Source organism: Dasypus novemcinctus, chromosome 4 (assembly GCF_030445035.2).
Source record: "Dasypus novemcinctus isolate mDasNov1 chromosome 4, mDasNov1.1.hap2, whole genome shotgun sequence".
NCBI classification, from domain to species: domain Eukaryota; kingdom Metazoa; phylum Chordata; class Mammalia; order Cingulata; family Dasypodidae; genus Dasypus; species Dasypus novemcinctus.
In genome coordinates this window covers 108,755,503-108,777,868 of record NC_080676.1, presented here as the reverse complement: position 1 = coordinate 108,777,868, position 22,366 = coordinate 108,755,503, and the positions used below count along the sequence as shown (strand labels likewise).

Genomic DNA, 22,366 nt, shown 5'->3' with positions numbered 1-22,366 from the left:
TGCATTTTGGAACTGAAATAATTGCATTCATTATTATTTCTTCAGTTCTTGAAAATAGTTCTTACCTACCACAGCAGTATCAAATAAAATCGAAATGTCTTTCTGATAAGGGTGTGGTTTTCTTACAAATCTCTTCCCCGATTTTCTCCTTACATATCCTTAGTGAATGTTCTTTTTACATTTGCTCCATCTCATTTCAGATGACATCCAGTGAGGACATGGAAAAGGAAAATACAACATTACTGACAGAGTTTACTCTCACAGGACTTACAGATCGACCAAAGTGGAAAATCCCCCTGTTCTTGATGTTCTTCGTAGTATATCTCATCACCATGATGGGGAACCTAGGGCTGATTTCTCTCATCTGGAATAACTCTCAATTTCACACACCCATGTACTTATTCCTTGGGAGTTTAGCTTTTGTGGATGCTTGGCTATCATCCACAGTGACCCCAAAGATGCTGGTCATTTTCCTAGCCAAGAGAAAAATGATATCACTTTCTGAATGCATGATACAATTTTTTTCCGTTGGATTCAGTGGAACCACAGAATGTTTTCTCCTGACTATAATGGCATATGATCGCTACCTAGCTATATGCAACCCTTTACTTTATCCAGCGATTATGACCAATAAACTATGCACTCAGCTGTCAGTCTGTTCATTTATAGGTGGCTTTCTTCATGCCTTAATTCATGAAGGTTTTTTATTCAGATTAACATTCTGTAACTCCAACACAATACATCATTTCTACTGTGACATCATACCATTGCTTAAGATTTCTTGTACTGATGCATCTATAAATTTTCTGATGCTTTTTATTTTCTCTGGTTCAATTCAGGTATTCACCATTTTGACTGTTCTTTTCTCTTATACATCTGTTCTCTTTACAGTCTTAAAAAGTAAGTCTGTAAAAGGCATAAGGAAAGCCTTCTCTACCTGTGGATCCCATCTCTTTTCTGTCTCTTTATACTACGGTCCTCTTCTCTTCATGTATGTGCACCCTCAATCACCTCAAGCAAATGATCAAGATATGATGGATTCTCTGTTTTATACTGTCATTATTCCCTTTTTAAATCCAATTATCTACAGTCTGAGAAATAAAAAAGTCTTAGATTCTGTGGCTAAAATGTTAAAAGGGAAGTGTTAAAGTGAAATTCTCATACTAGTATGTTTCTTTAAAGAAAAAGCAGTTATAAATTTGTACAGTTAGATGTGGCCATGATTTTGTTGGTATATAAAGCTTTCTGTAATTATAATTGTCCTTATATTATTAATAGTGTGTTATTGCTATTATTCCTATTTTAACTAGAGAACACTTCATAACATATTCTATGGGTTACCATTACTCTGATAACAAAGCCAGATAGACACATCACAATCATGAAAACTACAGACTAATTTTCTTTATGAATACAGATGCAAAAATCCTCAAGAAAATACTAGAAAATTGAATCCAACACCAAGTTATTTTTATTATACACCATACTCCAGTGTTTTAATGACTTGAGCTGTTAGTGCTAATAAGCCCCGTATATGAAGTATATTATACAAATCATACAATAATTTTAATCTTGCTATCATGCCATTTACAACATCACTTAAAGCAGAAAACAAATGTAAACTTTTTTTTTTTTTTTAGGAGGTACCAGGGATTGAATCTAGGACCTCATATGTGGGAAGTTGGCACTCAACCACTGAGCCACATCATCTCCCCTGAGTTTTTTCGTTTGTTTGCTTGTTGTTTTTTTGTTTTTAGGGGGCACCAGGAACGAAACTTAGGATCTTCCATGTGGGAATCAGGTGCTCAACTGCTTGAGTCACATTTGCTCCCAAACATAAACATTTTAAATGCTTATATGTTGTTCAATGTCGTCTTGTAAGTATATTACTTGCTGACATACTGTAGTTTCTCTGAAATGGACTTGAGTAGGATGTCTTTGATTTTTAAAACACTGTATATCCTGGAGACTCCATTGTATTGAATTCTCTAGTAGTGGACACAAGTGTTTCCAGCAATTCTGCTAGTCATGAAAAGGTTTTTCATTCTTTTTCATTGGGAAATGTTGAATTTCACCTTTTGCATGGATTCACTTCATATACCATGTGGAGAAATAAGAAGAAATGAGAACCCATTCAAAATAAAAATTCTGAATAAGACTGAAGGCACTGTTAAATTCTAAGAGGCTGTTCTCTTCTCAATGTACATGTATGAGAAATGAGAAATGGTTGAGTCTCACTGTAAATATACCTTCTAAGGCCTTTTTCAGTTGTTTTTTTTTATTTTTTTAATTCATCTTTTAAAAATACCACATTCAAAAAATATGAGGTCCCCATGTACCCCCCACCCCCCTCACCCCACTACTCCCCCCATAGCAACATTCTCCTCCATCATCATGACACATTCATTGCATTTGGTGAATGCATCTCTGAGCATCACTGCACGTCATGGTCAATGGTCCACATCATAGCCCACACTCTCCCATGTTCCATCCAGTGGGCCATGGGAGAACTTACAATGTCTGGTAATTGTCCCTGCAGCACCACCCAGGACAACTCCAAGTCCTGAAAACACCTCCACATGTCATCTCTTCCTCCCATTCCCCACACCCAGCAGCCACCATGGCCACTTTGTCCACACCAATGCCACATTTTCTTCAATTAATAACCACAATAGTTCATGAATAGAATATCAGTTGTATTTGCATGTTATTGATATGTCTGAAAATCATGCATAATTCAAATAATCACATATTAGACAAAAGAATTAGAATTAAGTTGAGGCATGGGATAGATCAAAAACGAGAAATGGCAGAAGAGCAATTTTCCCATAATAAAAGAAAAGTTAGCAAGATATATAAATCAATAACATTTAAATATTGTTGGAATGTGTTGTAGAAATCAAAGTGTTTGTTTCAAATTACCAAAATTCAAATAATATTAAGATAATATGATGCTCCAGTGTCTTGGGGATGAAGATATGAAAATGAGCAAGAACTTGGATGTTTTGTGCCAGAAAAGTCCTTGAGAGTTAGCATTTCTCCCACCCTTACTCTTTAAGGATAATGAGTGATTCATCTTCAGGTTTACCCCCCTTTTTTTCCCACTCTGAACACAAAAATCACACACAAATTCCTACATATACCTCTGAAGTCCCAACGCAAAAAACTACTCATCTCTGTTTTGCAAAACTCACATCTATCCTATACTGTCTTTCTCACTTTCCACACACTACTGTCTGAATATTCTTCCTAAGGACTACTCTAAAACATTTCTCTCTTCAGTAGCTTTTAATGGATTTTGTTGTTAACAAATTATATGTATACACAGCATAAATAAATGATAGGTATTTATATATAGAGAGATAGAGCTGTATATTTACACTTGACTATGTTTATGTTTTCATGTTGTCCTTCCATGCAATCTCACCTTTTATGCCTTCTAGAAATTCACCAAAATCTCTAGTCAATTGATGTGATCTCATTTTCACCTATGTTACATACTTACTCCTTTTTGTACATCATTTGTGTCATTTCAGTGTGAATTGGAAGAGAGTTAAAAGATATACCTGCAAATTCCATAGTTCAGACAAGATATTCTGCTGATTCCATTTAAAAAACTATAAATACATATGAATTTTAGTGGGTATTTAAATGTCAAAGAGATGAAATATATCTAAGTTCACCCAGTTGTCTGAAACACTGACATTAATGGAGGTGCTATCACTGGATTAGGAGGTAAAATGAAAGATGCGGGAATTGATTGGCTAAGATAAAGTGACTTGGCCTGGTAAGCTGATATTTGTAAACAGTGTGGGAGCTCCTCTCAAAGCATGCTAAGGGCTCCAACCCATCATCTATTGCCACTTAAAAATTGTGTGATATTTCAATAAAGTTTAACAAGACAGTAGGATAAATGGAGGAAGGGGCAAAAGCTGAGAAAGCTCTGGTAGGAGAATGTGAAATATTGAAAGTTGCAAGGGATTATGCACTGCAGGGATCTTGCACAGAGGCTTATGTTCCTCAGTTCCCTTGGGGGAAAAGGGTAGGGAAATCTCAGTGATGTGAGGGAGCAAGAGCTCCAACATGGTGGAGATGATGCAGAAGAACCTCATGCACTGTGGCCTTGAGCTGCAGTAAATCAATTTGTCTCCTTCTTGTCAACAAAAGTCTAAATCCTCATAGTTATTATAGGAAATACTGGAGAGGTACTTTCCAGCTGCCGCTTTTCATAGGTGGTCACTTCCTTTTCCATGCTATCCATACCAGCTACAGAGGGGTCAAATATTCAGTTGTAGGACAACTGAATAATGTTGATCCTTAATCTTGTTACTGGAGCCCTTTATAAGGAGAAGAAATTCAGACATAGAGGGAGAAAGTCACAGGAAGGAGTTTGAAGCAGAATGTCAATAGAATCCAGAAAAGATGGGGGATGACATGGCAATGTGACAGGAAAACCAAGCCACACAAAGTTATTAAAGCTGGTTTTCAGCCTTTAGGACAAATTTCAGTAGCGTGAGCCTGGGACAAGTTTCCTACTTCAGTCTTTCTGAGTTCTTCTTAACAGATTTACATTGAAATACAGGCACTCCAATATACTCCCTCTGGAAAAGAGCCTGGCACCACAAGGAGAGCACAGATGGGCTCTACTATGGACGGGAGAAGGGTGAGTAAGGGAAGCGTAAGATCACCAGAAGCTCCTCCTATGAGTTTTGGAGCTGATTTTTCCTAATTCAACACTCAACTAGTTGCTGCACCCCTTTATTTTCTGTAGCTTAGATGCAGGTAACTTTTTAGATTTCCTCATCTGCTTTCATCTGGGAGAGGTTAAAACGATGGCACCCTCAGAGCAGCCCCCAGCCATTTGAAGTATCTGACTCAAAGCAGTGATTAGCAATCAGACTACACACCTCTGACTCTGGAGGATTTCTTCTTTATGTCACACTCTGGTATCAACAAGCTGCACCATGAATGCCAGCTATATTTCCCACTGCTGCATGCCACAAGGCTGGGGGATGGGGGTTGTAGCCACTGCAGGGAGGATGAAATTCACTTGTACCACAATTCACCATCCTCTTTCATCTGCTCTTCCTCAGATGCTGCATAGTGTCCCACTAGACTGTGGAGTATCAAAATCATGGATTCAAATAGTTCCTGCCAGATCATGGATTTTTGGGTGAAAGGACTGATCCCAAAGCATCCTACCCACCATTTTCCCACTATTTTCATATGCCATTAATGGTAATGAGTGAAATTACACCTCCTTCATCATATTTGTTTTCTTTATCATACTGAGGGAGAACAGAACTCAACTAAGAAATTGAGAGGGATTTAAGACCAAACACCACTCTATTTGTGGTGGTGCAACTTTCTCAAAGATTTGAGGCTAATCCACCAAAGGTAATCAGATATTGGTATACCCTATAGCTTTAGGTATAGTTTACTTATGTTTAGCATGAGCCATTATATTACTAGCCAATCCCTTAGACCTTAATATAACCATGGAAACCAGAACAACCACACCCACTGATGTGCATGGACCAAAATGAGACTTACACTGAATGAAGTTGAAATGCCAGGATTTCCTTCGTATAATGAATATGATATACAAGGCTTAGGGATATTTGGAGGTGGTGGTGAAGAAGATTTATCATGTAAATCATCCTCATCTACCCCCATGTGTGTCCAGTAGTCTCACATTTAATGAAAACTGTGAGAAATTGTGAAGAGAACTTCAACATCCTTGAAGATCTCGGTGGTTTCCTTCCTCTCTGAGTCAGGAATTACATCAAAAACTATTGCCACTGAACTGGGATCCTTAAAGAAAATGTGAATAATTGGGTCCCAGGATAGAATGGGCCAAGCTGTGGTATTTTATTTCCAAAGACAAGGGCTTGGATCCCATATAAGATAGCAGAGTCAAAGCTGTAATCTGAATGCTCTTACTTACAGAGACCCATGGCATTGACTAGTTGATCATAATGTCCTTAGAAAATAAATAAATGTCGATTTATTAATTTTTACTTGATCTCTTTAAGCAAAGGAATTCTAGGCAAAATAAACAGATTTGATCTGAACCATTAAACCAAGAGTCATGGGCCCTCAATCAAATCCAACAGAACAATAGAAAATGCAACACTTTTCTGCTGGCATTTTTTTATGTTTCTCTTTTTGTGTTCTTTGGTTTGGTAGATCCCTGAAGGACTAGTGTAGTTTGTTTTGGCCCATTCATCAATGACTTTTGGCCTCCTACCAGTATCTATGAAGGTGTAAAGAACCAGTGCATTTTATGGTTATTTTTCCTTTCTTTATTGTGTGTGTATATGTGTGTGTGTGTGTGCTTCATGGTCTGCAACATCTGTGAGGGACTGGTATGGATGCTAGACTCAGTGTCAGCCTTGGTGGGTACAACAGCAGCTTTTGACTTCCCATCAGCATCTACTGAGAGATATAGAGAGGCAGTGAACCTGTGTTATGTGTTTTGTTTGCTTATTACAATTTTTCCTTGTTTGCTTTTTGCTTTGTTTCTTCCTTTCCTTCCTTTTTTCTTACTTTTCTCCCTTTTTCTTATCCTGAAAGACTGGTAAGCAGGGACCTATATATCCAGAATGATGGCTGTATGATACTCAAAATGTCCATTTCTCAACAAAAACATTACAAAATATATAAGGAGACAAAAATATAGGGCCCATATACATCAAAACAAAGAGGATTAAACAGAATCTTTCTTAGAGGATGCCCAGTCACTGGAACTATTAATCAAAGATTTTAGATCAACTTTCTTAAGTACAATCAATGAACTAAAGGACAAAATGGAAAATAAACTAAAAGAATCAGGAAGACAATATATCTGCAAAATGAAAATTTCAATAATGAGATAGAGAGAGCAAATAGCATTTCCATAGTTGAAAGATACAATAAAGGAAATGAAAAATTTAATAGAGGGGGAATAATAACCAATTGGAACAGGCAAAACAATGAATCACTGAGCATGAAGATATGACTATTGGAAATATCCAGTCTAAGAGGCAGAAAAAGAAATTGAGAAAAAAGAACAAAGCCAGAGGAAACTGGGATAACATCACATACATCAACATGTGCATCAAAGGATTCCCAGGAGGAGAAGAGAGATAGAGAGGAGGATCAGAAAAATAATGAAGAAATAATGGTGGAAATTTCCCCAAATTTGATAAAATATATAAACATACAAACCCAAGAAGCTCAGCAAACTCCAAGTGGGGTATACTCAAAGAGATCCACATGAAGACATATTATAGTGAAAGTGTCAAAATCCAAGCAGAATTTATAAACAGTAAGAGAAAAGTGGCACATCACATACAAAGAATCCTAAATAAAAATAACATTTGATTTCTCATAAGAAACATTGGAGGTCAGAAGGCTGTGAGAGGACATATTTGAAGTGCAGAAAGAATAAAACAATGTTAAATAAGAATAAAAAATTCACCAAAATTTCCTTCAAAAATGAGAGAAATTAAAATATTTCTGGATAAACAAAATCTGAAGAATTTCATTATTATTAGAAATTGCCTTAAAAGAAAGCTAAAAGTCATTCATGTTAAAAAGGACACTAGACTATAACTCGACAATGTATAAAGAAATAAAATCTCCTGCATAGATAACTATATGTGTAAATATAAATATCTAACTTGCACTGAAATGACTGACTAGTTCCATGTTCATTTAAATCCTCACTTGGGGCATTGTTCTCTGAGAGCTCACTTTCTGGAATTTCCCAAACCATCAGTTTTTGCTCATGAGTTCATCTGTCAGCTTATCTCTTTCCTCTCACATTTTGCTATAAGCTGCAAGAAGTCAAGCTGATTGAAATCTCAGCTAAATATTCAGGCTCATCACTTTCAAATTCTGCTTTCCACTATCACTTTCTATTTTAGTTTGCAAAAGTTTGCCAAGGCAATATACTAGGAATGGGTTGGCCTTTGCATTGGGGATTTATTAGCTTAATAACTGACAGTTCCAAGACTGAGGAAAATGTGCAAATCAAGGCATCAGGTGAACTTGTTTCCCTGCAGATGATTGCAGGTGATTGCATATTGCCCATACATGGAGGTATCAGTTGGTCTCTGCCTTCTCTTCCAGGCTCCATTGCTTTCAGCTTCTGGTGGCTTTGTCTGTGGCTTTCTTTCTCAGCATCTGTACATTCTTCTCTGTGGCTTTTTTCCCCCTTCTATCTTCATCCCATTTATAAAGGACTCTAGTGAGAGAATTAAGACCCAGCCTGGATCACATCTTACTGAAGAACTCTAATCAAAGGCCCTTACCAGAAGTAACCTAATCCAAAGGTCCTGCCTATAATAGGTTCATAACCACAGGAATGGATTAACTCCAAAGACATGATCTTTTCTTGGGTACATAAGTCTCAAAATATCACAGCATCCATTGGCCAGGTATTTTAACTAATACCTCTTTGAAGAGACCATTATATTTCTGCATAGGTACTACCACCTGGGGGTCACAGGACAAGAAAAAATTTAAAATGGTTTATTGTTTGAGCCCCATTCATCGAGTAATATAGGAAGTGAATTGGGTTCCCTGGTCTGAGTCAATTATGTGAAGAGACCCAAAAAGAAGATGGATAGATTTGGTGGACTGTGAATTGTGCCTTTCATAGTTGCATGTTGCAAAAGGAGGCCAACATGAGGTCAGTAAAAGAGTCAATCATAGTCAAGGAACACAGAGTGGCTCCAGCCGTAATAGGAATTTATCCTATGTAATTGAGAAACCAGCAGGAGAAGTGTTTAACTTCTTGCCACCCCAGGAATCAAGAACCAATCTATAGGCTATCAGTGTTTTGTTTAGGAGTAAAAATAATCAAGTCTGGTCAATGACAGGTTTAAAAACTATTCCTTTAATGATTCCACTCCACCATGGCAGAAGAACCTCTAATTCCTGAGGTATTGAGTCCAGACCACTATTTGGTAGGGGGAATTTTGGGATGCCTGACTGGGCAGTGTCCAAACTGAATAGGCTATGCAGAAATAAATTATTTTAGATAATGTATTGTCAGTGTATTTGAAGAGTGACTACAGTGTGGTCAGCCACATTGAAAATATGTATGACATATAGAGGGATAGGTAGTCTGCAATCTGTTACTAAATTTGTAGCCCCCAAAATAGCTTTCTTATATGAGAAAAGTGTCCCATTTCCATTAGCCTGACCACTGTAAACCCTTTGACCTGGCCTGGAATCAGTAATGTTTCATAGATTGGGCAACTGGCAGCTTAAAGGCCTAAATTGACCACTTTCACTTCTTCCAGCTATTAAATCCCCAAGAAACCATCTAAGGTAGAGAAAGTGTCTGACATCAGGTGGTTTGCGATGTCCCTCAGTGAGCTGTGTTCTCTATAATAAAATTGGTGCTTTGGGAATTTCTGAGCTCAGTGAGTCTCCAAAGAATACTGCCCCATATGAGAATTATCTGAACAAGGAACTAGTCAGCCATTTCAGTGAAAATAAGGATTGGAAATGCAGTTATCCAGAAAAGATTTGTTAAAAGTTGTCATGTCTGATGTTTGGGAACCATGTGAAATGCATGCAAAACTTACAAGCTTTTGAAATCTTTATGAATGGAACCATTGCCAACCTGGACTAAAAGGGATGTCAAAGGAAGGCAGAACTATGGAAGCTGATGTCTAGACTGAAGAAATCTACTCAGGCCAGGAGAGCAGATCCACACTTATGTGTAGAAAGGGTGAGTATGTCTGGCATTTGAAGAAGATGGGCCTTCAGCCTCAATATTCATGGAGAGTACTACAGTCACAGGATTCAGAAAGGTGGAGTACATTCCCTGCGGTTGGGGAGAGTTGGACTACCACTCTCCCTGTTCTGAGGGGGTGAAGTCTGTGCCCTAGAGATTGGGGAGATTCTGACTGTCATTCCAGTGTGAAGCCTAGATTTTGCCCACCATCCAGAGGCTAGATGAGAATGGAGCCTTGAACCTCTCTGGTATTAAAGCCTTTGGAAAGGGTAGGGCTGCCACTCCATCAAGTCCCAAGTAGAAGAAACCATGGTTCTACAGATGACTCTCAAATTGTAAAATTTAATAGAATATGCCCTGCAGGTTTTTAAAAAATATTTGGGACACATGACCCTGTGTTCCTTCCAATTTCTCCTTATAGCAATGAGAATGTTTATTCTATGACTGTCTCTTCTTTATTTATGTGAAGCAGATAACTTGTTTTAAGCTTCACAGGCCTGCAGCCAGAGTGGAATTTTGTCCCAGGACAGAACATGCCTATAACCGATTTTGATGGGACTTGCACTTAATACTGTTACTGAAATGATTTAGGACAAATATAGTGATGGATTGAATGTATTTACATATGGAAGGAACATTAAAAGAATTATACAACAAGATCAAATGGGATTTATCCCAGGTATTCAAGAATGGCTCGAAAGAAGAAAATATAATGATGAAATATACCACAAAGAACAAAGGAAAGAAACACATGATTATCTCACTTAGTGGAGAAAGACATAATAAAATTCAACATTGCTTTCTGATAAAACACTTATAAAACTGGAAATTGAAGGAAATTTCCTCAACATCTGAAAAGGCATATATGAAAACCCACAACTAACATCATACTCAATAGGGAAAAGATGAAAGCGTTCACGTGAAGATCAGGACAAATACAAGGATACCAACGTAACCACTAAAAGAAATAAAATGCATCGAAACTGGGAGGAAGAAAGAAATCAAGGAAGACCTATGTTGCAGTTTGTTATTGTTATGAATTCCAAAAATAGATATTAGATTGTTTGTAAACTGGCCCATTCCTCTGGGCATATTAGATTGTACTAAATTCTTTTAACTTGGTGTGTGGGGACTAACAGAGAAAACAACATGGCAAAGGACAGAGCTTGAGTTTTGATCCTGGAGCCCCAGGAAGTGAATACACAGAGGAAGAGAGACAGCTCATTAGACATGGCCCTGGGAAGAGAGAAGAGCCCGATAGTCTACAGCTGACCTTGTGGAGAGAACAGAAATGCTGAACCTGGAAAAAATATGAGCCCCAGGGAGAGTGACAAGTCTTATGCCTGCCAACTGAGATGAGAAGAAGCTGGGATAATGGAGCCTTAAGAGGAAGGAGGAAGATTGAACCCTCACAGATATCACTCACCATCTTGTGTCAACATATAGCAAAAGACTTTGAGTGAGAAGGTACGACTTATAATACCTTGAGTTGGACTCTTTAGGGCCTGGAACTGTAAGCTTCTATCCCAAATAAATAATCTTTTATTAAAGCCAACAGATTTCTGGTATTTCACATTAGCACCATTTGGCTGACTAATACAACTAAATAAATGGAAGGACATTCCATGTTCATGGGTTAGAAGACTAAATATTGTTAAGATATAAATTCTACCCAAAGCAAGATACAGATTCAACAGAATAACAATCAAAATCACACCTTCCTGCTTAGCAGAAATGGAAAGACAATCATCAAATTTATAAATGAGGTAAGGATCCACAAGACCCTTGAAAAAGCCATCTTGAAAAAGAAGATCAATGTTGGAGAACGCAAACTTCTAGTTCTTAAAACTTATTACAATGACACAGTAATCAAAACAGCATGGTACTGGTACATGGAACAACAAATAGATGCATGGCATTTTATTGAAAAACAAACCCTCATGTCTATGGTCAATTGATTTTGACAAGTGTACCAAGTTCACTCAGTTGGGAAAGAATAGTCTTTTCAGCAAATCATGCTGAGAAAGCTGGTGCTGTGTACATATAATGAAGCTGAATCCCTTCCTTACACCATATACAAAAATCCACTCAAAATATATTGAAAGGCCTAAATATAAGAATTGGAACTATTCAACTCCTAGAAGAAAACTTCAGGAGCTTGTGTTAGGCAATGATTTCTTAGAGTTTATACCCAAAGTATGAGCAACAAAAGAAAAAATAGATAAATGGAACCTCATCAAAATTAAAAATTCTTAATATCAAAGGACTCTATCATGAATATAAAAAGATAATCTATGGAATGGGAAAAATATTTGGCAATCATATATACAATAGGTGTCGCTTATACAGAATATATAAAAAACACCCACCTTGGGTCATGCCTTACTGATGCAATCCAGCCAAAGCCCCCCCCCCAACCCCACAACTGAATCCAGTCCAATCATAGGGTTCTACACCCCCAAGAATGAATTAGCTTCAAGGCGTTGAGATTTTCTGGAATTTACAAAGAACTTCAAACTGTCAACTGATTTTTGATAAAGTGTTAGGTCCACTCACCTGGGAAAGAATAGTTTTTAACAAATGGTGATGGGAAAGCTTGTATTATATACAAAAGAATGATGGTAGATTGATACTCCATACAGTATACAAAAGTCCACTCAAATGGATGAAATAGCAATATAAATAGCCATAAATATACAACTCCTAGAAGAAAACATGGAGAAGCATCTTTAGGACTTTTGTTAGACAATTGTTTCTGAGAGTTTACACCTAAAGCATGAGCAATAAAAGAAAAAATAGATAAATGGGATCTTATCAAAATTAAAAAAAGAACTTTTGTGCATCAAAGACATTATTGTGAATGTTAAAAGATAACCTACAGAATGGGAAAATATTTGGAAACCACATATCCAATAAATTTTAAATATTCAGAATATGTAAGTAAAACCTCCTACAACTCAAGAACAAAGAGACAACCCAATTTAAAATGAAGTAAAAGATTGAACAGACATTTCTCTAAAGAAGATATACAAATGTCCAAAAAGCACATGAAAATATGTTACAATCCTTAGTCATTAAGTAAATGAAATTCAAAACCAAAAGGATATACCATTTCATATCAACTAGAATGAGAAATATTAAAAAATGGAAAGTAAGAATTGGAGAGGATGTGGAGAAATAGGAACACTCATTAATTTTTGGTGGGAATATAAAATGGTGCAGCCATTGTGGAATCCATTTTGAAGTTCCTCAAATGTTGAGTATAGAATTATCATATAACCCAGCAATTCTTTTAGGTATATAAATAAAGGATTTGAAGGCAGGGTCTTGAACAGATATCCACATAACGATCTTCATGGTAGCATTAGTCATAATGCTAAAAGATGTAAGCAACTCAAGTGTCCATCAACCCATGGATGGATTAATGAAATGTGGTATACACATACTATGGAATATTATTCAGTCATAACAAAGGAATGAAGTTCTTAGACATCAACAAAATGGATGAACCCTTAAGATAACATGTTGAGTGAAATCAGTCAGATGCAAAAAGGGCAGATATATTGTATGATCTCACTGATATGAAATAATTAGTATAAGTGAATTCATAAAGTCAGAATCTAGAATTTAGGTTACCAGGTTGGCTGCAGAGAATGGGGAATTAATGATTAATTGGTAGAGTTTCTATTTGGGGTGGTGGAAATATTTTGGCAATGAGTAGTGTTAATGGTAGCACAACATTGTAAACATATTTAACAGCACTGAACTATATATTTGATTAAAAGGTGAAATTTTTTATTGTATATATGTTGCTAGAATAAAAATTAAAAATCCATTGGACTCTACATCATGAACAGTGAATGCTAACATATATCATGGTCTATAGTTACTGTACAATTATAATTGCCAGAGGTTCCCACTCACTAGGATTGCAATAATTAACAGCTGTGACTCAGTTCCCCCAATATACATTGAGGAAAGATAAGCCCCTTCCCCATAAGTCTACATGTTTGAAAGGTTAAACAAAGAAACCATGTGGAAATAGGAGTAAAGGAGATAGAGATCTTTACTCCCTGCAGTTCAAAGGAACACCTGATCTTCCAGCATTCAAAGAAAACATAACTCCCTAACTCACTACCTCTAGCCATAAAAGGAAAAATTTTCACCTCTAGGGCTTCCTATTGGCTCCTGCACCCCAGTTGGAACCTCAAAATCCTCTAACTATCATTTCCCCACCTAGGAAAGTTCTGTATAAATTCAAATCCCCCCTTCCAGAAGTGGGCTGAAGTCTATTCTTCAGACCCCCTCCATTGGGAGAGCTTCTTAATAAATTTCCTTCCTGTTGTCATATCAGTCTCTGTGTCTCAGTGAGTACCATTTTTTCCCCAACATGTAGTGCTGAAACCCAGGCCTGGGGTCATGTTAGACTGATGAGGATATCTTTCTGTTGTCACTGCTGAATGCCCATCCAACACGAGACATCAAATCTCAGCTGGGTGAATTAAGGATTTCTCCACTGGAGGATCCTGCTGTCTCTCTCTCTTTCCTTCTCCATTGTCCAGGACAATCCACTGGGAAAACCTAGTGCTAGTCAGGATTCTCACCATTCCCTGAGGGCCATGGAGTGCAGTATGCCTGCATCCTCATGGAAAGAATCCCCTTGGCTCCAGAGACATCTGGCTCCAAGCGTAGTCTCCTGTTTGTTTCCTTGGAGATATCCGACTTTTTTGGAGATGCCTGTCTCACTCATAACCTCTCCTGTCCGAGATGCTTAGTCTCACCCACACAACCTAAAATGGGGAATTCAATTTCAGCCCCACCCAAAATCATGTCTCTGGTCTGACTCCTTCACTGTCCAAAAGGAGACATCGGACCCATTTCTATTCGACCTTTGTGAGGTCGCAATACCAGTTGGACAATGAAACTCACTGGCAAGAAAACGCTCTTTAAATTTTCAAGTTCACCAAGACTTAAAGAAATTTATCCAGAACAGTGGTAGGCATATGAGATTCTCTATGCTCAGGTCTTCTCTCATCTTTGTATCTGGCCCTCCCTCTGTCAATCATGTTCTTCTTTTACACCAAAAATCTCCTCAAAAGCTTTCTTCTTCCTCCTTTCTGACCCCAAATCCCCCCAAAACCTCAACTTTGCTCCTACTGATCAGACTTCCCATATTCTTCCTCCATATACTCCTTGGACATCATGTCCATCCACACCCTTCTCATTCTCTGACTCCCCATTCTCCACCTCTGTTTGTCACTGCCTTCCACCCCAACTTTCTCCCCTCCTCATAGTGAAAGAAGTAAAAAATTTGTAGGACTGAAATTTGCTGCCTGAAATTTGACAAGAATTTGACTTAAGGAGGTGTGTTTTGTCATAGGATGGGCTGCATGATTCCATAAAATCAGAATGGAAGTATGTAGAGCAAAATTTGAATGCATATGGCAAGTTGTAGAAGGTATTGTGGTAGCATTGAGTAAGGGAATGTGTTCTGCAAAGGCAGGATTTGTCTTGAAATGAAGTAATGATACTCTCTATGAGGTTATGAATAGCTATAAGAAGTTTGTAGAAGCATTGCTTAAAATGAAATATTAAAATGGCTAATTACAGGAAGTCATTATTAAACAGAAACTGAATTGATGATTAACTTCATAACAGGAAAACTTGCCAGAGGCCACCTTAATCTGCATATTAAAATGGTGATAAAGAGAAGATAATTTTGATTCCATTGAGAATCTTAGATTTTCATAAAATAATGGGGAAGGTAGTTTTTCCCACACTACTAAAATAAAATACCTGTTAATTAATGTAATCATGATGATTGTATGTTAAAAAGAAATTTTCGTAGTTAAAGTTGAGTAAAATTTATTAGGTCTATCTATAAAATTTTACAAGCTATAATATCAAATATTATTCTAGTGGTCTGTTTTAGGAAAAGTTTTCAAAAAGTTTTTCTTCTCACTAATCAATATACAAAAGAAAAACTCTTTTGCTCAAAAATTTTCTTATACTTTAACCTTATCATTTCCTTGGCTGTTTAGAAAAAAAAAATCTTATCACCTTTCAAAGAACATAATGTCTTGACAGGTTTGAAGCATGAAAAATTTCCTGAAAAAATTCTTTCACCTTGGAAAAAAGTGAAATAATAGAAAAGTTGAGTTCATTTGATATATTATAAGTTGAATGAAAAGTGTTTAAAGTGTTATAAAATTAAAAGGGATCATTTAACCCTCTGTTAAGCAAAGTAATATCAGTACAATATTCATATGAATACTTAAAAGAGTACATGAAATTCCTGAAAACTTGAAAAAGGTTTTGGCATAATATTAGATAAAGTATAATGTCATTAATCATGGTTTATGTGTCACAGAAACAACCTCTCCCCCTAGAAATCAAGAGACAAATGCTTTAGCTTGTGCTCAAATGATTTACCCCACCTCCACTAGAGAAGCAGCTCTATGGCTGCAGAAAAAGAGTGATCATTGAGAGCTGCCAGAGGTGGTGCATAACAGTAGATTATCATGAATTAAAGTAAGACCACTCCTGTCTGCAGAAATCCTAAATAGTACAAGTGTGTTACAAAAATTAATATCCAGTTATGTCACTATTACTGTGTTTTAAAACTTAACAAAGCTTTCTTTAGCATTTCCTTAGGCAAATCAACCCAGTCTGTATTCACTTTCATGTAAAAAGGCCAACGGTGGATTTTGCAGTGCTTCCCCAAGGCTGTGTGCATAGCCCAACCATCTGTCCTGGCAAAAAAATATAGCTGTGTGAAGAAAAAAAAACAACACAAACCTGTGTCTATAACCCTATTGGTGATATTATGTTATTCAGTAATATCAGTAATCCTTTTTTTTCAGAATTAAAAGAAGCATCAAAAACAATAGTTTACATATATTTAATTGTACTACACTTTATTTTATTTTTAATTATCTTTTTTAATGTTAATAGATTACACAAAATATTACATTAAAAAACATAAGTTTCCCATAGACCCTACTCCCCACCCCCACCCCCATCAATTTTTAATTTTATTTTTTGAAGATACATAGATCACAAAAAAGTTACATTCAAAAACCATAACAGGTTCCCATATACCTCCCACCCCCCTCACCCAACTCCTACATCAACAACCTCTTTCATCATTGTGGCACATTCACTGCATTTGGTGAATACATTTTGGAGCACAGCTGCACCACATGGATAATAGTTTACATTGTAGATTACACCCTCCCCCAGTACATTCAGTGGGTTATGGTAGGATATATAATGTCCAGCATCTGTCCCTGCAATATCATTTAGAAAAACAATAGTATCTTGTCCTAAGAGCCTGAGATAGGGAAACAATTAGAAAAAGCTAGAAAGTCCTGACTATCGAATTCGTAAATGGTGTTTAGTTGAATAAAACAAAAAACTGTACCCTCTGTTGTAACTGATGAAGCGCAATGTTTTCTTATATTAATAAGGTTATGTGTTAATCAGAAAAGTTGTACATGACAATAAGAACTCCCCAGCAGGCTGCTTTTTAAAGTAATAACAGACTCAAGCAGTAAGAGAGGTGGAACTTAACTTACCCTGTGAATTGGATGTAGCCAGTACCAATATTGGCTTTGGGTGGAGTTTGTGGCAAAAGCAATTTTCTAAACAAATACCACTTAAGATTTAGTCACAATTGTGAGAAGAAGCCAAAATGCAAGACAGAAACAATGAACTGGTATGGAATACCCTCTGTGGGGAGGAGGAATCTTTGGAAGAACATCTGGGATGCCTGCCAGAAGTAACAGATAATTGTCTATCATGTCCCTGCCCCCTCCTCTAACATCTCTTTTGGGACTGTTTAGGCAAATGTCCTAACAAAGATCCAGAGCCATACTAGTCAGACCCAAAAAGCAGCACCAAAAAGGCAAATATCATGGATATCAGACCTTGTGGCACCAAGTCCAACAGTTCCAATTGTCTGTCACTCACCAGTAGCTTATGAATATCACCCACGAGTGTCCATCATGCTCACACCAATGACTGTGGCAATTACTCAGTAGATGAGACAGACTGTCCTAGCAAAGACTCCAGTAACACATGGCAAGTGAATTACATCCGTCCCTTCCCTCTCTAAGAAGGGGCAATGTATGCTTTCAGTGCTGCAGACACAGACACAGCAACTGAAACTCTTGTAATCAAATTCTTATAACAATGAAGTAAGTCTAAATTACAAGTTAAAGTGCCAGCTGCCCCAAATCCAAAAGGAGAAGTAATAATAACTTGTTGTTGCCTATGCTTCAAACTATATAATATGAGAAAAAATGTGGTCATTTTGATCACCATACTGGTCTATGAGGCTCTGATGGTTGGGAATCTTAAATCCATGAAAAACCACTCAAAAACTGTTATGAAACCACAGTTAAAAATTGAAAGTCTCCTATTCCAGCTCAAAGTTTATGTGTATAAGCCCACCAAATCATGTAATTTCACTGTCAAACATTAATGCCAATAATTTTCAATGTTGAATGTATAATCTGATTATTCCTTCTCCTCAGACTCCTGGAGGTGATAACCTCACAGTCCACCTTAAATTTCATGATTAACTCCTATCCTTACCTTAATTATAACTCTCATTCTCCTCCTATCAGCAGGTCCACACATCTTCCATGCAATAACTCAGTTTATCCAGACAGCTGTCCAAGATATCACCCACGATCAAGTACGTGATCTTCTCCTGCTATAAAAATACAGTGCCAGCTACTGAGCTAGAGCCAAAATATTTCAACACTGAAAGAGGAAAAATAACTGAATCCCACAACACCTTCCTGCTGTCCTTCTCCACACAACCATATCAAAAAGAATTGAGAATTTTATGTGTCCCCTGTCCCAATAATGAATAACAGATGACCTCTGTCCCTAACCCAACAGAATGTACTAGCCATCTGTGAAATTTTAAACAAAACTTATAATTTTTACATTAATAGAACTGGTCAAGTAGAAGAGAATCTTAATGCCATGAAAGAAAACATAAAAATCATTCAAAGAGCCCAAGATAATCACTATGGGAATCATAGTTCTTTCTGCTGCATGAGCAAAAATATCAACCTCTGCAGAACCTGAAACCACACCCCAGAATGGAAGAGAACTTCTTTTCTCCACCCTTTGACAGCAGGAAGTAGCCAGATTGAGCTGATGCCCCAAATCTCCTCACCCTCCCATCCTGCCCTGTACCCCAACACCCAGATCCCCCTCTATCAATCTATCTACCTACCTACCTACCTACCTACCTATCTATCTATCTATCTATCTATCTATCTATCTATCTATCTAGTAAACAAAGAGTTAGGAATGTTAGAAGTTCCCTCTCACTAGGTTTGCAATAGTTAACAAGCTGTGACTCAGTTCCCTTGATAGATAAGCTCCTTCCCCAAAAGCCTACATGTCTGAAAGCTCAGCACTTTCCCAAAGGTTAAACAAAGAAACCATGTGGAAATGGGAGTAAAGGGAGAGAGACCTTTACTCCCTGCAGATCAAAGGAACACCCACTCCTCCAGTATTCCAAGAAAACATAACTCCCTAACCCACTACCCTCTAGCCATATAAGGAAAAATTTTCATCTCTAGGGCTTCCTATTGGCTCCTGCACCTCACTTGGATCCTCAACCCCCTCCCACTGACTATCTACCTAGGAAAGTTTTGTATAAATTCAAATCCCCCTTTCCAGAAGTGGCCTGAAGTCTATTCTTCAGACTCTCTCCATTGGGAGAGCTTCTCAATAAATCTCCTTCCTGTAGTCACATCAGTCTCTATGTCCCAGGGCATGCCATTTTTCTCCAACAATAATATTCTTTCATCAGTTGTAAAAAATTCACTTCATTAATGCAATGTATTAATAATATGGAAGATATATGGAAACTCTGTATTTTCTGCATGATTTTCTTTGAAACTCCTGATTCTCTAATTTAAAGAAAAATAAAAGGAAAGGCAACTGTCCTTTAAAAATATGGGTTAAAAATGCCCAATCTTATAATAAGAGAAATGCAAATTAAAACGACATTTAGATTTTAAAAGGGGGAATTAGGTTTAAATATTTTATTAAGATAATTAAAAAATACAAGAGATTTTACAACAGAAAAAGTAATCTCTAATGTAAACTATGGATATCTTTTATAATCTCACTATAATAATAATTTCACCTCAATTGTTATGAAGGTACAATACCAAAGCAAGGTATCAATAATAGTGCTTGGGATATGGAAATTCTTTATTTTCTTCTTTATTTTTTTTTGTAAATTTATATGTACTAAAAATATATAAAATAAATTAAAAATGTAAAAGAATGAAAAAAATAGGCTATCACACACAATATAAGAAAGATGGAGTGACTATATTAACATATCAAATGAATACATTTTATGACAGAGTATTAGCAGAGATAAAAGTGGGCATTTCACTGTGATACAGGGGTCAATTCATCAAGAAAAAATATCAAATTTAAATACGTATATCACTAAAAGCATAGATTCCAAATATTGGAATAAGTTGACATAATTAGAGGTTTAAATTTTTCCTTTATCTTCAGGAAGGATAGAAGAACTAGAAAAATTTTGAATTAGAAACTGAAGAACACTTTTGACCATTTTAAACTAACTGACATTTAAAGAACTATACAATGAACAGCAGAAGGAAGTATATTTGCTAACTGCACATGGCTATTCACCAAGGTAGACCACATAAATGGCATAACACATATCTTCATTAATTTAAAGGAAATAAAATCGCTCAAGATATATTCTTTAGGTATGATGGATTTAAATTTGAAGTCAATAATGATAAGATATCTTGAAAAATTTCAAACACTTGTAAATTAAAAGACATTTCTAAATAATCCATGGATCATAAAAGAATTCACATGAGAAACTAGAAGAAAATTTGAAGTAAGCCATAACAAAAAACAATGTATCATAAAAATAAAAAAGAAAAAAGAAAGAAACAATGTATCAAACTTGTGGGATGCACTTAAATGAACACTATGATAGAATTATATAGCTCTAAATGATTATATTAAGAAATAACAGCCTAAATGAATGATATAAACTTTTACTTTAAAAAAAACTAAAGAGGATAAAACACACAAAGTAAATAGAAGGAAAAAATGGAAAACCAAAAATCAATAAGCCATAAAACGTTAAAACAGTAATGAAAATTGATAAAACAAAAAATTGGTTCACTGAAAATGTCCAGAAAATTGATAAGGCTTAAATGATAATTAAATATATGATGAGTGAAGATAAATCACCAGCATAAGGAATGAAAGAGATATTGCTATTGCACTGTCCGCAGTATTACAATAGTAGGAAAGAATATGAACAACTTTATGTTTAAAAAATTTGACTGCTTAAATAAAATAGATATTCTTTGAAAAGAAAAAATGTCCCCAAATTAACAGAATAAGAAAAAGAAAATCTGTATAACTCTAAATCTAGTATCTAGGTTGAATTAATATTTTTTTCACTTTTTTCATTATTTTTAAAGGAGCTTTAGATTTACATAAATGTTACATTGAAAATATAGGTGATTCCTATACACCCCATCCCCATCCACTCCCCCACATTCCCCCATTAACAACATCTTCCATTAGTGTGATACATTTCTTACAAGTGATGAACACATATTGAAGCATTGTTATTAAGCATGGTCTATAGTTTACAAATTACAGTTTACACTTTGCACTGCATAATTTTACAGGTTTTGGCAAAATGTTTAATGATGTGTATCTGCCATTGCAATATCATGCAGAACAAGTCTAATGTCCCCCAAATTTCCCATGTTACACCAACTCTTCCTTCTCCCACCCCTTAGAACCTCTGGTGATCACTGTCTTTATATCAATGTCACAACTTCATACATCTTCCCAGTAAGATTCATTTATAATTTTCCTACGTATTGTTTTTCTGCCCCATTTATCTGAACCTATAATTATCAGTATACCCATTAAATATATGTCACAGTGAATTAAATCTTCCAGCTCTTCCAGTTGAGCCCCAAATCTCAGCAGAGTTGCAGCCAACACCTACTCTCCATTTCACTGTACTCACCCAGGACAACTAACAAAAGGATGACAGCAGACAACACCCTTTCTAAAAAAACAAAGAGAATCTACAACTACAAGCAAGACAGTTCCACCCATCTCCCCCCATGGGATCTAATCCCTCTATCAGTTGGAAGCAGAGTGAGCATTACCATGCCCAAATCCTTAAGATTGAGAAATGAACAAACAATGGAGGAATGCGACTATGGACTAAAGTAGATTTATTATTATTCTAGTAAAGAATTAGTAGTAAAATCTTTCACACAAAGAAAATTCAAGGCTCAGATGAAACCATCTGAAACCACCACCAATTTAATCAAACATTTAGGGAATAAATAGTACCAATCTTTCACAAATATTTTCAGTAAAGGGAGGATGAGGGAAATCTTCCCAACTCATTTTGGGAGGGCAACATAACTTTGACACCAAAACTGAACAAAGATATATTTTTTTATCGTGCAGGACAATATCCCTCCTGAACTTAGAGGCAAAAATGCTTAACAAATTATTAGGAAATTCATGTTCAAAAATATATAAAACAAGATAACATATGCTGACTAT

At 36.3% G+C, this 22,366-nt stretch overlaps 1 protein-coding gene across 1 annotated transcript; it reads left to right on the top strand.

Moving 5' to 3' along the window:
* Positions 1 to 218: 218 nt before the first annotated feature.
* LOC101438087 (olfactory receptor 5H8-like) lies at positions 219 to 1,148 on the top strand. The gene has a single exon (XM_004452849.4). The coding sequence runs from the start codon at positions 219 to 221 to the stop codon at positions 1,146 to 1,148; it is 930 nt and encodes a 309-aa protein (XP_004452906.3).
* The last annotated feature ends 21,218 nt before the right edge of the window (positions 1,149 to 22,366 follow it).